Source organism: Gilbertella persicaria, assembly GCF_025201335.1.
Source record: "Gilbertella persicaria strain CBS 190.32 chromosome Unknown B0P05scaffold_1, whole genome shotgun sequence".
Taxonomy (NCBI): Eukaryota; Fungi; Mucoromycota; class Mucoromycetes; order Mucorales; family Choanephoraceae; genus Gilbertella; species Gilbertella persicaria.
Genome location: NW_026251962.1, coordinates 17,074 through 31,803, shown reverse-complemented (window position 1 = coordinate 31,803; position 14,730 = coordinate 17,074). Strand labels below are relative to the sequence as shown.

At 36.0% G+C, this 14,730-nt stretch overlaps 5 protein-coding genes across 5 annotated transcripts; 3 read left to right on the top strand and 2 right to left on the bottom strand.

Moving 5' to 3' along the window:
* Positions 1–455: 455 nt before the first annotated feature.
* On the top strand, positions 456–922 carry B0P05DRAFT_256 (uncharacterized protein). The gene has a single exon (XM_051573347.1). It carries the CDS (start codon positions 578–580, stop codon positions 836–838), a length of 261 nt encoding a protein of 86 aa, XP_051439551.1. The 5' UTR covers positions 456–577; the 3' UTR covers positions 839–922.
* A 727-nt stretch (positions 923–1,649) lies between these two features.
* On the bottom strand, positions 1,650–3,697 carry B0P05DRAFT_520458 (uncharacterized protein). The gene is made up of 4 exons (XM_051575766.1): positions 3,472–3,697; positions 2,848–3,421; positions 2,601–2,795; positions 1,650–2,531 (listed from the first exon to the last, which is right to left on the bottom strand). The coding sequence occupies exons 1-4, from the start codon at positions 3,653–3,655 to the stop codon at positions 1,670–1,672; spliced, it is 1,815 nt and encodes a 604-aa protein (XP_051439550.1). The 5' UTR covers positions 3,656–3,697; the 3' UTR covers positions 1,650–1,669.
* A 1,916-nt stretch (positions 3,698–5,613) lies between these two features.
* On the top strand, positions 5,614–8,577 carry B0P05DRAFT_520451 (uncharacterized protein). The gene is made up of 9 exons (XM_051575765.1): positions 5,614–6,412; positions 6,457–6,478; positions 6,544–6,577; positions 6,630–6,730; positions 6,802–6,956; positions 7,013–7,178; positions 7,233–7,486; positions 7,555–7,850; positions 7,929–8,577. Exons 1-9 carry the CDS (start codon positions 6,027–6,029, stop codon positions 8,249–8,251), a joined length of 1,737 nt encoding a protein of 578 aa, XP_051439549.1. The 5' UTR covers positions 5,614–6,026; the 3' UTR covers positions 8,252–8,577.
* A 2,827-nt stretch (positions 8,578–11,404) lies between these two features.
* On the top strand, positions 11,405–13,761 carry B0P05DRAFT_501496 (uncharacterized protein). The gene is made up of 6 exons (XM_051575453.1): positions 11,405–11,694; positions 11,740–11,798; positions 11,850–11,932; positions 11,981–13,062; positions 13,123–13,486; positions 13,532–13,761. Exons 1-6 carry the CDS (start codon positions 11,440–11,442, stop codon positions 13,729–13,731), a joined length of 2,043 nt encoding a protein of 680 aa, XP_051439548.1. The 5' UTR covers positions 11,405–11,439; the 3' UTR covers positions 13,732–13,761.
* B0P05DRAFT_501493 (Sedlin) lies at positions 13,736–14,581 on the bottom strand (the record flags this gene model as incomplete). The annotated part of the gene is made up of 5 exons (XM_051575452.1): positions 14,264–14,581; positions 14,113–14,201; positions 14,001–14,062; positions 13,872–13,957; positions 13,736–13,828 (listed from the first exon to the last, which is right to left on the bottom strand). The coding sequence occupies exons 1-5, from the start codon at positions 14,366–14,368 to the stop codon at positions 13,736–13,738; spliced, it is 435 nt and encodes a 144-aa protein (XP_051439547.1). The 5' UTR covers positions 14,369–14,581.
* Positions 14,582–14,730: the final 149 nt, after the last annotated feature.

Sequence of the window (14,730 nt, the reverse complement as noted above, 5' to 3'; positions counted from 1 at the left end):
AACAGAGTCATGGAGACGTAATGATTCACTTGCAACATAAAGATGCAACAATCGACAAAACATGACATAATCATGTTGATAATGCATTGACATAAAGCCTTTCAACACGTTTTACTGTTTTCAGTAAAGAAATAGTATATATGCTTGATTAAATTTAATTTTTATTTCAATTAATTATCAGTGCACTTACCTTTCGTGTTACTTTGTCCAGAACACGAAGAGAGACAAAATACATGAAGAGCAACTACCATGTTGCACAAAACACTCTTGCCCGCGTTTTTTAAAAAAAGCGATCATTCTTTATACAAAAAAAGGACTAGAAAACGGTGAAAGACAAGGACCCTCATTATTTCCTTTCACTGAAATGTGTGTATTCAACGTTGGCTTGCACCTTTTTAAAATTTAAAGTTTAAACTGAACTTAACTCAAAAAAGAGTCCGCCTTTTTTTTCTTTTCCTCTCTCTCTTTTCCTCTCTCTTTTTTATTCTTTACTCTTATACCCTTCTCATAAAAATAAAGTAAAGACTGTATCGTAGTTTGTTTAAACAAGTTTGTTTAATCAACACGTATATAAGGAATGAATTCAGATAGTGGTTCCAAGAATATTCATGTCTTTCGTGTTAACCGTCTTGTCAGAAATAAGGAACAGAGTCCTCAACAACAAAAGGCTACTTCTGTGAATACTCGGACAAGTCTATCAGCCGAGACAAAACGATGGATATGCGAGGATCATATAAATAATCCAAAATATACCCAAGAAGCACTCGCTTCAAAGTATGGTTGTAAAAGAACCACTGTGGCAAAGGTAAATCTTACAATACTTTATTGCCCTAATTAAATATATTAGATTATCAAATCAAAAGAACGCTGGCTTTCTATAGATAGTAATGCTGCAGTTGCAAAGCGATATCGACAACGTAGTTCTAGATACCCGCTTGTTGAAAATGCACTTGTTTTGTGGCTTCAAAATGAACAGCAGCACGATTTAGCCAATGTGACAGACCAGATGCTAAGGTGCCAAGCCCGCCAATATGCACAGACATTCTCTGTTGAAGGCCTTGAAGACTTCAAAGCATCCAGTTCCTGGATATCTAATTTTAAACAGCGTTATCTTATTCCCAAATTACGAATGCAAAAAGGCAATGATAGTGTCACCAGCAGCAGCAACAGTAGTGTTTCTTCTATTGAAGACGAAGAAGAAACTCCCTCCTTTCGAAAGAACGTACAGAAATACACGACTGTCTTTTCTATCGCTCAATCTACCGAGAGTACTCAAATGGAAGATACTGCTACTGGTAGCAGTAACAAAGACAAGAATGGCTTGATTATTCAAGAATGGAGCGTGCCTCAACTAAAAGACAAACCCACAAGACAGGCTTCTTTGGGATCTGACAATGCCACGAAAGATCAAGAATCAATGAGCGATCATGATACAATGGATTATAATGATGATTTTAATCCAGATCATTGTTTTGATAACAATGACCACTTTTCTTCGACAGAAAGCCCCCTAGACTCATCCAACAAAGAAGACTCTAAATTGATAGCAAAAAGACATTTAGAAGCAGCACTGGATTTTTATGCTGGCCAGAATGGAGGCAATGCTTCCATGTCTGCCAACATGATCAAATTGATCCTTCAAAACGATTTTTAAAATAAAAAAGTTGGTTTAATACTTTTTTGTAATACGGTCCAAAATGCGTTGTTTTGTTGATTTTTGTGATGTAGTGGATGTTGATCTTTTACGATTGGAGAACAGACCAGAGAGTGGGTCTACAGCATTGGATTTCTTGCCAGTGCCCATACTGTCTTCTTCATCACTGCTGCTGGATTCTTTATGTACCTTTTTTGTCCTGGATCTTTTCTTTTTTTCATGGTTGTGTATAACGGGTATCGCGTCTTGTTCAATTTTGAATTCATTGTCTTCATAATACTCTTCATCGTCATCTTCTTCAATTTTGAAATCATCATCTTCTTCCTCTTCTATTTCAACAAAGTCATCTTCTTCTTTCTTTGTTGGCTTTGTTGTAAGTTTGATGGATAGTTTTGGTCGTTTGTTCTTTTTGGGCTTTATGGAGGAAGGAAGTTGAATCTTGTCACTTGTGGCTATGATATGCTTGGACAAACGAAGCACACGATCTGTTAAACCAAAAGGATCACTCACTGTGTCAGGAATATGAAGTGATTTCTTTAGACTGTTGCTGATTGTGTCATGTTTAGATAAAGATGTGTCCCCTTTCATGAGATCTTTGCGAAGAAAATCAGCCAAAATGGCCATATTGGCAAGCTCATAAAACGAGAATTCGTCCTGTTTGTCTTTATCTGCAAGCCAGGTATCAAACTTGACAAGAGCATACCAATTTAAGCGTTTGTAGAAAGGAAATTGAAATTTAAGTGGTACATCCGTCACCTTTTCAATCTCGTATACTTGCAGTTGTGTTGATACACCAAATGAGTGCAAGAAATTACCGCCAATGACAATAGCATCTTTTGGTGTATACACTGCATGAATCCATCCAGAAGGAATGATCCTATTACCATGTTAGTCTCTCTTTTTCTCTCTCTCTCTCTCTGTATTAATGTATACTATATAGATTTACATCGTGTTTCCAGCTTTAAGGTGAACAGAATAACATTCTTTGACTAAATCGCCCAAAAAAGTAGTGGATTGTTCAGAAGAAGAGGACCATTTTTGATATTTCTTGAGGTTTTTAGGTGTTGGCTCAATGAAATAAAATGTTTTTTCACCACTCAAGATATGATAAAAGACTGAACTACCTCCAAAATCAATATGACTACATGAAAAAAAAAAGTCAACATTGGCTATTATCATTCTCTCTCTCTTACAAATCTGTATAAGAATCCTTTGTGCCCATCAAACAATACAGCTGAACTCTTGGAAATTCATCAGGATGTAACTCAGTAGGCCACATCAAATCAATCCAGTCCAATTCACGTACAATCTTGGGGCGTGTAATCTGTTTTGCTAAATCAGATCCACTAATCTCCAAACTAATCACATTCCTGATTCGGTCTCTCTTTTGACTATGAAAATAAGCTGCCCAACGACCCATCGTCCAGCCAGGAAGTTCTGACTGTGAAGCGACATCAATCACTTCCACAGGATAATCATCGCCACCAACAAGTTCAGCAATTTGATGCACAGTAATGTCTGAAGGGGGCATTTTCATTTCCAATTCAGGTTCGTTCTGTTCTATCACAAAGGGTTCCTTGAGCCCTGTTGATCTCAAGAGTTGCATAGAAACGTCTTTGGCTCTGTAGCGTTTGAATTTGTCTCGAGCAAACGATTTAACACTGATTAATTTGCCCCAGATTCTTTCATCGCCCGCTGATTTGCCCTCGTTGAGGTCGGCGTAGTTGAGTCGTGCTTGACTTCGACTTGATTTTCGCTTTTGTTTAACTATCATCATTTAGTTTCAGTACAAAAGAGAAAAAAGAAATACAACGTACAAGTGCTAGGTCCATGTGTTTCGGTGCACTTTGGACAATAGAAGCAGTCGATTAAGGAAACATCGTCAAGATTCAAACAGTTTGAGTGATACCAGACTTGACAAGCATTACACTGAATCCAGTCCGGCGAATCTGCACTTTCAGCAGAAGTACAATAAGAACATTTCATAGCTGCATCAACCATAATCAATACCAAAAAAAAAAAAAAAAAAAATAAGAAAAAAAACTTTTTCTTTGAAGTTGCTTTGCTTTCTGGGTTTCAAAGATCAGCTGTTGTTTTTTTCTTTCAAGAAATAAAGCGAGGACCAAATTGGACTCTTTTTTCATGCAACGAAGAGAAGAAAAAAATACACGCGCTATAAATCTGTTCATTATAAACAAGCTACTTACTCTTTTAACAAAGAAAGTATTGCTCATAAGCTTATTTTCATATTAAAATTCTCTTTCTTTAAATACTTTGATCGAGTACTTATCGATTCGACAAATTCAATAAATTAAGGACATGTCGATAGGAACAAATAATTTGATGGCATATTACTTGTTCATGCTACAGAAAAACCAGACAAATAAATGCTTCGACAACAAGAAAGACAACAATCCATGCGAATCTTTGTCTTTTTTGAGGCCTATAAACATAGCATAAAACCTGTTCCTGCCTGCAAGAATTGCTCCAAATACCTACAAACTTTGTTTACTATAATATATGATGCCTTTCGAGTTGATTTGGACAAAAAAAAAACGACTTGTACTAACTCATGAAAATATTCAATCTGAAAACTCTTTAAGCTCCTTTCTGACGTAATAAGACAAAAATAGAGATACAAGCAAGCTCAAATATTCAAAATGTGCGTTTCAAGCTCTAGTTTTTGATGCATGTGTTTGTTTGCTAATCATAGTATAGAAATGGTATGTTATGAACGAAAAACCTCATGAACATTTCTGCCTATTTTCTCAATATTTTAGCAACAAAGTTACTTTTTCTTTTACATCAACAGACTCAGAAAGCAAAGATCTACAGCTTTTGTCACTACACCAAAGTCCAATAACCGTGTCTTTATACAGTGCTCAGCAAAAGCTTGATTTCGATGAAGCAGCAAAGAGTTGGAGTTGACTCTGTTTTCAATCTCCAATACAAGTAATGCCAAAATGATAGTTAAACGTAATCAGTTTTTTGTAGATGATTTGTTAAGATGTTTATTCTAAGATAATATAAACAGAAAGAAATCAGTGCTTGGTAGCATCAATCACAACTTAGTATTGGTTGGTCATGTTGTGTAGTGGTATGAATGCAATGAGAAGATAGTAGGGGAGGTATTCAATTACTCTCTACTCTTTCTTATAACCTAATGTAAACATTACTTATGATCTGCTTAATTTCTAGAGTTTAACCAATTCTGATTTTATGTTTATTGTAGATTTAGATAATACTAAGTAGTCAGTATGCATTTCATTTCCATGTTCATGGACTCTTCTTTTCTAGACTTTGTTATTGGTTTGTCTCTGGTCAAGTAGTTGGATGCTCGAAATGAAAAAAAAAGTCATTCATTCAGCGCTTGCTTAGTCATCACGGTAACTTTGATATGTATGCTCCTTTTCTCTTCGTTTTCAGAGGCTGATGTGCTTATAAAAAAACGTCAAAAACCAACTATGCTATTAATGCCAGAGTCTAAAGGCGACTAGAGATGGGTTTATTATAAACTACTTGAGAGAGACAGCTTCAATCTTATCCTTGTAAAAAGAATACAACCAAAACGTTACAGAGAAAGGCATTCCTGTATGGGTAAAAGAAAAAAAAGTTAGTTATATCACAATGAGTATAAACATATTGTCTGCGCGTGGTTGTGAGCGGGGAAATTTTTCTTCAAGAAGAAATATTAGCACCTAGACAGACATATTCATAAGCAACAAAAACTTGTTGGAAGCAATGTTGTTATAAATAAGTGGGGTTGTCGCTTCTCAGGGGATGAGTAGCCAAGTCTAGCTTATGCTGTGCTAAGCAGGCGGGCATCTTTTATCTTAAGTTTCCAAAAGGAATCCCCAAACGATAAGAAGAAGCTGGGTTGTCGAAACTTGCCTCAGAGTTGAAGATGAGGCAAAGAGTCCTAGCCTGTCTCCTTGCTTTTGCAATCAAATTATTGATAGTATTAGCACCTAGACAGACATATTCATAAGCAACAAAAACTTGTTGGAAGCAATGTTGTTATAAATAAGTGGGGTTGTCGCTTCTCAGGGGATGAGTAGCCAAGTCTAGCTTATGCTGTGCTAAGCAGGCGGGCATCTTTTATCTTAAGTTTCCAAAAGGAATCCCCAAACGATAAGAAGAAGCTGGGTTGTCGAAACTTGCCTCAGAGTTGAAGATGAGGCAAAGAGTCCTAGCCTGATCAATATCTTGCTGATTCTTACAGAAGGGATGAAAGCCGTTTCTCTTTTTTTTTGAATACTTGGTACAGGGATTAATAACTCCGACGAACAAAGATATGACGTTGCATTTTGAAAATTGCTAGAGTGTCAGTGTCTTGTCTCTATAGTTGAAAAGCTCCATCGATAGTCTGCCTATGCACGACTATAAACACCTAGAATCAAACGATAGCTTCTTCTCGGAAAACCCTCTTTCTGAATGGGATTTTCCTAACTACATTAAATATTACGAAAAAAATCATTCACAAAAGAGCAGAAAAGCCCTTAAAAGCACATTCTTATACAATCTAAAGAGCTTTGCAAGAGATCCATCAATTAGTGAAGACTTGAAAGATTCTATAAGCAATGTTGTCAAAAGAGTTGAAAAGAAAGTTGAAGAACAGATTAAGGATGAGTCAAGTAACTGTATAAAAATAAACGGCAATGTGATCTCTAGCAATATTAGCCTTGTCGCTTCGTCAAGCAATACCACTGTTGGAAGACAAACTACTGAAAAAGCTATTGAAGAAAGACAAGAATTGAGGTATTTACGCAAACAACAACTTTTCTTTTTCTGAAATGATTTAGAGATGATGTCGACAGCCTTTTTGTAAATATAAATATATAAAACAGCTATGTTTTTATGCAAAAAATAACTGTGATCCTTTTTTACAGAATCCAATTCCAACAGGAAACTCTGGAAGCAAAAGTATGTATATACTATCTAAAAGTCTAGTGTCTTTTTCTGACAAGATTTGTAGGAAAAATAAATGAAACAGACATACTCTATGACTCTGTCAATAGACCGATCATCTCAGCATCACAAGTTCGCTACGAGGTATACCTTCTTGGAGCAAAAAGGGTAAATCGTTTATCTGGCAAAAATAACAATGTTATTAATTCGTTAATTTTTTATATTTATAATTACTATAGCTACATGGTTCTTTAAGCCAAATTGAAATTTCGACTCTTCAAAAAATCGCAAAAAACTTAAAACCTACCACAATGAGCGAAGAACTAGATCTTATGTCATCCAAATTAATGCTTGACCTTAACGATGGAAATATTAACGAAGTAAATGCCTTAAAGTAAGCATGTAAAATTATTACTCTTTTAATACTTTCTTACATCCCCCTTTTTTTAGACTTGCTCTCTCAAAAACCGTGAGTTTCGTCAACCTCAACATCTTAAAGGTTTTTCAAAAATATATTAAAAACAACCCATTTTGGGAAAAAATCAACAGTGTAAAAATAGAGCTCGAGCCTGCAATGCCTGTTGCATCGGAGGAGACCTTTAATTATGTAATTCAGGTAAGTTATAATTCTTCACTATGAAAGCCATCGCTGATTTTCTTCCTTTATTAGCTTAGTAAAGACACAAAAGGCAAGCTTGCTCTCAAGCAGTTAAGACTGGCGATTGCAAAAGAAAAAGTGAAGGCAATTGAGAAAAATGAGGACGACATTGTTGCGGTTTTAGACATAATGGAAATCATAGCCAGAAATGTTATAGCCGACGACACATTAAAGAAAAACGAAAATGACTCAGAGCTGATATGCTATAGAAAAGTGGCATCCATTCTAGATATCCTACTAAAAGACTTGAACTTGGACTTACTAGAGTAAGCGAACAACATGATTTTTTTAATAATGCTGCCTTGAATTGTACTTATCTGTATTTTCCATGTAGTGGCGAAACAACATGTAAGGCTAGCAAGTCTATTGCGAAAGATCATGAAAACATCTATGGTAATAATATACCCTTAAATCGGGGCTTCGGTCGTCGGATTGATCTTTTATTGTCAACAAGAAATATCGAATTATCAACGAACGAATGGAAGCGAAAGAAAGTTTCTCAAGAGCAGTGTCTGATTCAACAAGCAAAAAACATTAGAATGAACAAAGCAATTCTCAGCAAGCTTCTTGAACTACCCCTTTCCGAAGATGATTCTAAAAATGTTCATACACTTGGTATGGATTGGGTTGGTAAGTTGATTTTCTACTGCTTCTAGGACGTACATATATCCATATAATAGGGTTACTGACTATCTAAAAAACTTATAGGCCCACGCGGTTACATGTTTGCTGTAAAGAAGATTGATGACATCTACATAGCCAAACACATCAATAACCTCTCCGTACCAGAATATCTGCACCAACTACCTTCGTTCATAGCCACACTCAAAAACTTGTATACTTGGAAAAACCATCACAGCAATTTACAAAATACAATCTTAACAGGAATGACTGCAAAAGAAGACGACGAATTTTTTTCGAGTATTGTCAACGGTATTGACGATGCTAGCAGAGCTTCAAAAGAACTGTCACCAAATGTATATTTGACTCCTACAAAAGTAAAAAAAACCCAATTAAGCCTATCAAAATGATACATGAAGAAGACAGTATGTGCTTTGAATTGCTTTTTTCCTGTATATGAAAACATAAGTATCATATCCTTAAGAATAAAATAGTTTTCTATAATTTTCTTTTCTAGCCATCAATTCATCTTTTTGTTACACGTTGCCACCTGATTTCCTTTTTTAGGCTTCATATCGCCATCCATTTTCTGATTTTGAGCCAAAGCCTTCACCAGTCGTAAGGCAAAAAGAAAAGGCAACGAGTTTTTTTTTATTGTTCCGAAACTGGTCGGCGACTCGAATTTCAAAGCGCAACACTCCAATTGTTTTCAAGACATCATTTTGGCAAATTCTTAATAAGATACTCTTTAGAAAATGACAGTGATACATAGCTTATTTTGTAGTACAATGTATTAAGAAATTAAAAAAGATAAACTAAAGTACTAAAAGAAATAGCAATAGCACCCATCATATGCTTTTGATTTAAACCAGACAAAGCATTGGAAGTGAGTGTAAATGTATTGCCATTGAATTGAGAAGCCAAGTTAGGACGAGGTGCTTCTTCACTCCAAGAACAATTGGCTTCTGTCACATACTTGATAGGTTCACCCAAAGCAATATTACGAAGCCAGTTACGTTGATAACCCTTAGTGGGAGCATCGGGATTAACAGCATTGATCATATCTTCCAACAAAGCATCCGCCATAGCTACAGGAGCTTCAAACCAATCATAACCGCCTGATAATGTCAAGATACCATCTTCACGGTAGACTTGATTCTTTTGCAAAAACTTGTACTTTGAACTATCCGAGATATTGTAGTTTTGAAGAAAAGCAGTCAAGTTGGAGCCAATGTAAGTTTCGTCAATGAGAATGTCAACATTACTAATAGCGTCCAAAAGCTCAGCAGCAGAGCTAAATGTGCTCTTGGTCGAATTAAATAAAGTGGCACCTAAATGAATGAATGGATGAATATGGAATGGCTGATGTGTATTGAACTTACCTGCATCTTGTGTCAATTCAACCTTGTAGGAAGCACTGCTAAGAATGTAGCTAGCTGTATTATTATTATAGGTACTAGGAGCATCATAAGTAGTCCAGGCAACGACAGGCTTAGTATCGTAATGAGCAGCAGCTTCCTTCAATCGGTTGTAATTATCCGTCATGGTCTGAGTAATATTGTTAGCTACGCCCTCAAGGTTATAGAAAGCAGCATAATAAGAGATCCAAGAAGCACGCTAGATCAATCAATAAGTGATATAATTCAAACTACAACTTACTCCCAAGACATCAGGTTCATAAGCAGAAGCAGTAGAGACAGTTGTGTTTGTATCAACCACAGCATAAGGATTAGCACCAAATTGAACTTGAGCAGCTTTGATTTGTTCAATTTGCAATGTTTGATTAGTAGAAGACAATTCAGTTATGTTTCCGGTACTCAAATACTTTTGGAAACAAGAGGAACAGATCAAACTACCATCTGCAATCAAGGTGATTGTTTCTGCTACACCAATCATCTGTCACATTTAGTATGTATCCAGATCATATCATCTTACCTCGAGATAAGGGACTACACTGGTTTCCATTGCAGCTACTTTGGTCACAGGAATTTCATAGACTTCAGTGCCATTGCTGAGATTGGAAGGTGTAGGTGTACCACATTGAACAAGCACATAAGAATTACCCGTACGATAATTATGAACTACCTTGTAGTTATTATGATATTCAATTGAGAAATATTGTCCCTTGTCATTGCCTAAATTAAAGATTTAAATATACTAACTATCTTGAAATTCAGTTACCTGTATTCAATTTCTCTGGGAAATAATCTACAGTAGCGTCATAATTCTGAACACATTGGCCATTGATCAAATTGGATTGAGCTACAATGCCTGAAATAGCAAGTGTAGAAGCAAAAAGACTTGTCAAATAACGAACCATGAGAGAAACAAGAGGGAAAGAGGCAAAGAAAAATATTTTTTTTTATCTCGCTGACATTAAATAAAATAAAAAGATGATCTGTCCTACACACAACGTTTTTTGGTGACACTCTACACTGTTTCTTTGGGATGCATGGTAGTGAAGAAAGCTTGAATCTAACTGCTAAAGCTGTAAGTGCACTTCCAATCTTTTCGATTCTTTTTTTCTTAAGAAATTTGTATGTATATAAACGACCCATTACATTTGAATCGACCACTTTGCTACCAATATTATCGGTTCTACTAACCAATGGTTTCACGGATGTGACCCAAAAAGTCAACTTGCAAAAAAAGCTAACCTGGAGAAAGCTAATTTAGAGAGAGTCAACCATTTTTTCTTTCCCATCTATCAATTCAAATGTATACAAAGTACTTTCCTTCATTGTTGATAAATAATCAAAACGTATTAAGATAAAAATGAGTTATAAAGTTCAAATATGACTTAGGATGCTTAATTCAACTTTTACATTCTCTAGGAGTAACGTATGTGATTTTTTCTATTAGAATACCATTCTCTTAAAGGACCTCTTTTCTGTTGCTTAACACTTTTGAATCGGATGCCTATACATACTGAAAGAGAGATCTATTAGTCAGGAAAGTTTTCAATGTGTTCAACCAATTATTGACGATGAATTCTGAGCAAAACGGCGGATCAAGAAGATGCAGCGAAAGACATGACGCTTTTCGGCAGAAGAGATCATTTTTCCTTCTGATTTATTGAACTCTTTCAAACGCTTGAACTGAACTCATTCCCTTTTCTTGAATGAGATGTAAGGTATTTTCCACAGCTTCTTTCATGGAATGCTTCTTTTTAATTGGAAACTAAGGTAACATTCTCACTATCAGGCTTATTGAATTGAAGTTTCAATCTGGCAGTCTCAATATGCTTTGTTGTCTGTTTTTTAAATTATCAAATGTTAAAAGTTTGCTAGAAACAATGAATGAAGGCAACAGAGGTCCACTTGTATAGGCATACTCAACACTTATTCCAGATAGTTGCCGTTAGTAAGGCCAATGAACATGATAAACTACAGCCCTCCCATCTCTTCAATATGTATATACATTGAGTTCGTCATTTTAAATAGAAAAACAGAAGCGCGGCTCAGACAGTTCTTTGTTTCCACTACAACAATGTCCATATTACCACTACAACAATGGAAACTCAGCCGTAAAATCAGAAAAGAAAAAAAAAAAAGGACTAAAAAGTTGCTGCTTGCCATTAATGTTTTAAAAGCCTAATATGAACGAATCAACTCAATCTTTGGACAAGTTGTTTCCTCAACTCGCCAATATGACCGAAACAGACAGAATACTTAAACTGGCACGCCATATGCCTTGCGATCAATGTGAAGACTGTCAAGGTTGGAGACCCAGCTTTTCATTGGATTATTCACAAGCATGTCTGTGTGGACACGATGCCGATCAGCATGTAGGACAACAGCAGGACTTTACACGTAGGCTCAAAGTAGCCCTACGTATTGATGAAATATTAGAAGTAAGCATCTTGAGCAAAGTATACCCATAAGTTGATGTCTGTTAGGAAAAGGGCAAGATTGACGATTACGACTATACAGACCAAGATGTTGAATCCTTAAAAAAGTATGCATTTACTGATACACCTATAAGAAGGGCTTACCATGTTTTTTTTAGGCAAATTATTTATAATGCAAATCGAGCGCAATTGAATGATTTTATGTCTGAAGCATCTTCTCCTTTTTCTATGCATGGTGAAGGTAAGGTTATTTCAAAAGAAGCATAATTTGTAGCTGATGGTAGAGTAGAATGCACACCCAATAAACGTACAAGGAAAAATGAGGAAGAAGATGATGATGAAGAGCAAGATAGTATAAAACGACTAAAGATTGGTGAAGAGAGTGAGGATGAAAAAACAAGTCATGTAGATGAAGAAGAGGAGGAAGAGGAAGAAGAGGAGGAGGAGGAAGAGGAAGAAGAAGAGGAGGAAGAAGAAGAAGAAGAAAAGGAGGAAGAAGAGGAAGAGGAAGAGCCGGAAGAACAGCTCTTTGAAGAAGAGGACGAAGAAGAGCCTTCAGACATAGAAGAAGAGGAAGAAGAAGATGGCTTATCTAAACACACTCAGCCAAATGGCAACAATGGAAAGCATACCAGTACTCCGAAAGAAAAACATGAAGAAGACGAAGAAGAGGATGATGAAGAAGAAGCGATCAGTAAAGCAGAGCGCGAATTATTACAAAAAGAAATCCCTAAAATAGTGAGTGTAACGGAAGAAGGAGATCGTCTGCTGAATGAAGAAGCACTCAAAGTGAATGGTGCTATTGATGCAAAAGAAGGCATTCTAGACGAGGAAGGTAAAGTCAAGATCCTGGCAGATCTTGCGCCTTCTGAAAAAAAGGAAAGTCCAGCTATGCGTGAAGAAAGGCTAGGATTGATTGAAGTGCGTGTGGTTGAGAACGACGGTCAGCGAGACAGTATGATTCTCTTGACTGGACTTAAGAATATCTTTCAGAAACAACTGCCCAAAATGCCTAAAGAATACATTGCTCGACTGGTTTATGACCGCAACCACAAAAGTATGGCATTGATTCGAAAGCCTATGAAAGTGATTGGCGGCATTTGTTATCGTCCTTTTGATCCCCAAGAGTTTGCTGAAATTGTTTTTTGTGCCATTGCTTCAACAGAGCAAGTAAAAGGTTATGGTTCTTTTCTAATGAACCACTTGAAAGATTACGTCTCTGATCATACCAACATTAAGCATTACTTGACTTATGCAGATAACTACGCTACTGGCTATTTTAAGAAACAAGGCTTTACAACCGAAATTACCTTGGATAAGCGAAAATGGGTAGGCTACATTAAGGATTATGAGGGAGGAACCATTATGCAGGTAAAGATAAAAAAAAAGTGGGATATAGAAAAACACCAGTTGCTCATTGTGATGAGTTAGTGCACAACAGTGCCCAAAGTCAAATATCTTTATGTGCATGATATTCTACAGATCCAAAGAAAAGCAGTGTACGAGAAAATGAAAGAATACTCTACATCCCATATTGTATACCCAGGCATTCAAATGCCACTTAATGCTGAAGGAAAACGCTGCATTGACCCCTTCCTAGTTCCTGGCGTCAAGGAATCAGGATGGACACCTGAAATGGATGCTTTATCAAATAGACCTCGTCATGCACCACATTATAATCAAATGCGACATTTGGTGAGTGAATTAAGGTCGAATCCTCATTCTTGGCCTTTCCTTGAGCCTGTTAATGCTGAAGAAGTAACTGATTATTATGATGTGATTATGGATCCTATGGGTAAGTTTGTTATGTGTGTATTCTTTAGTTACTTAAATTCTACAGACTTGACTACATTAGAACAAAATGTAGAGACAGATCTATATCAAACAATGGATCAGTTTATTAGAGATGTACAAAAGATGTTTGATAATTGTCGAGTGTATAATGGAGAAGCGACCAACTATGCTCGCTGTGCTAATCGACTTGAAAGATACTTTAAAGAAAGACTTCGTGTATGGACAAATGGTGAAGATACTAGTTAGTTTATTAAAGAAAACGTCTTGCGACAAGCTTAATTCTGTTATCAAATGATGGGTTGGTAATAGTCGAGTTTTTCTCGTAAAATGGGTTCATTAAGATCTAGTCAATGTTATTGTTTGACCATACATATAGTGTATCTTACCTTGATGTATAATTCATAGACTTCAGTGAAGAATTGCTTTATGCTATCTTCTGATTTTTGGTCATGAAGTAACATGAGCTTGACATCTATTTCAGTAAGTCAAAAACTGCTTACTCTATATGACCTTACTTCCTGCTGTAACAAAGCATGAGACATAAAACTCATTGAATCGATCAATCGATTTCAGGTACCTAGTCAAGAGTAAGTTTCATCTGTCTTTTTTTTTACAGTTATGCTTTACATGGCTGTTGTGTTCCATTGGTATTCCTCAACAACATCAAGTGCTGCATGTATAATGAACTGGTTCAAGTGTTTATGTTCATCTCTTTGCTAGAAAATAATAATAATAATGGTATTAATATATACGCGTATCTATCATTGTATTCTTTTACTCTATTCGAGTCAATAAGAGCAGAAGAGCGTGATGAAGGTGTGATTTCTGTTTCGTAGATGGGATTGTCTGTTGCTCCCACAATAGCAAAGTAGTAATTTGACATGTATATTTATATATATATATAAAATAAACCAAACAAAGTGATAGATTTGTAGCCAAACATCCTCTTTCTGAATTTAAGATCAGCTTATGTCGCATTAGCGTGTATGTCCATAGGCAACAGCAAAAAGAGAGACGTGTCAAAATACGAACATGTATGCTATGTTCAAACAGTCTTTATATTTTCATAGTTAAATACAGCCTATTCGAACGAATGAAAAGTCCTTTTTTGAGTGAATAACATGCTGCATAAAAGCTAAATAGTTTATCGTGTCAACCGCAGCAGATAGATGCTTGGTGTTACAAGCACAAACTTTGATTTAGTTAAACTATGATATTTCTTGTCTTTCTGTCCTTTTGTTCTGC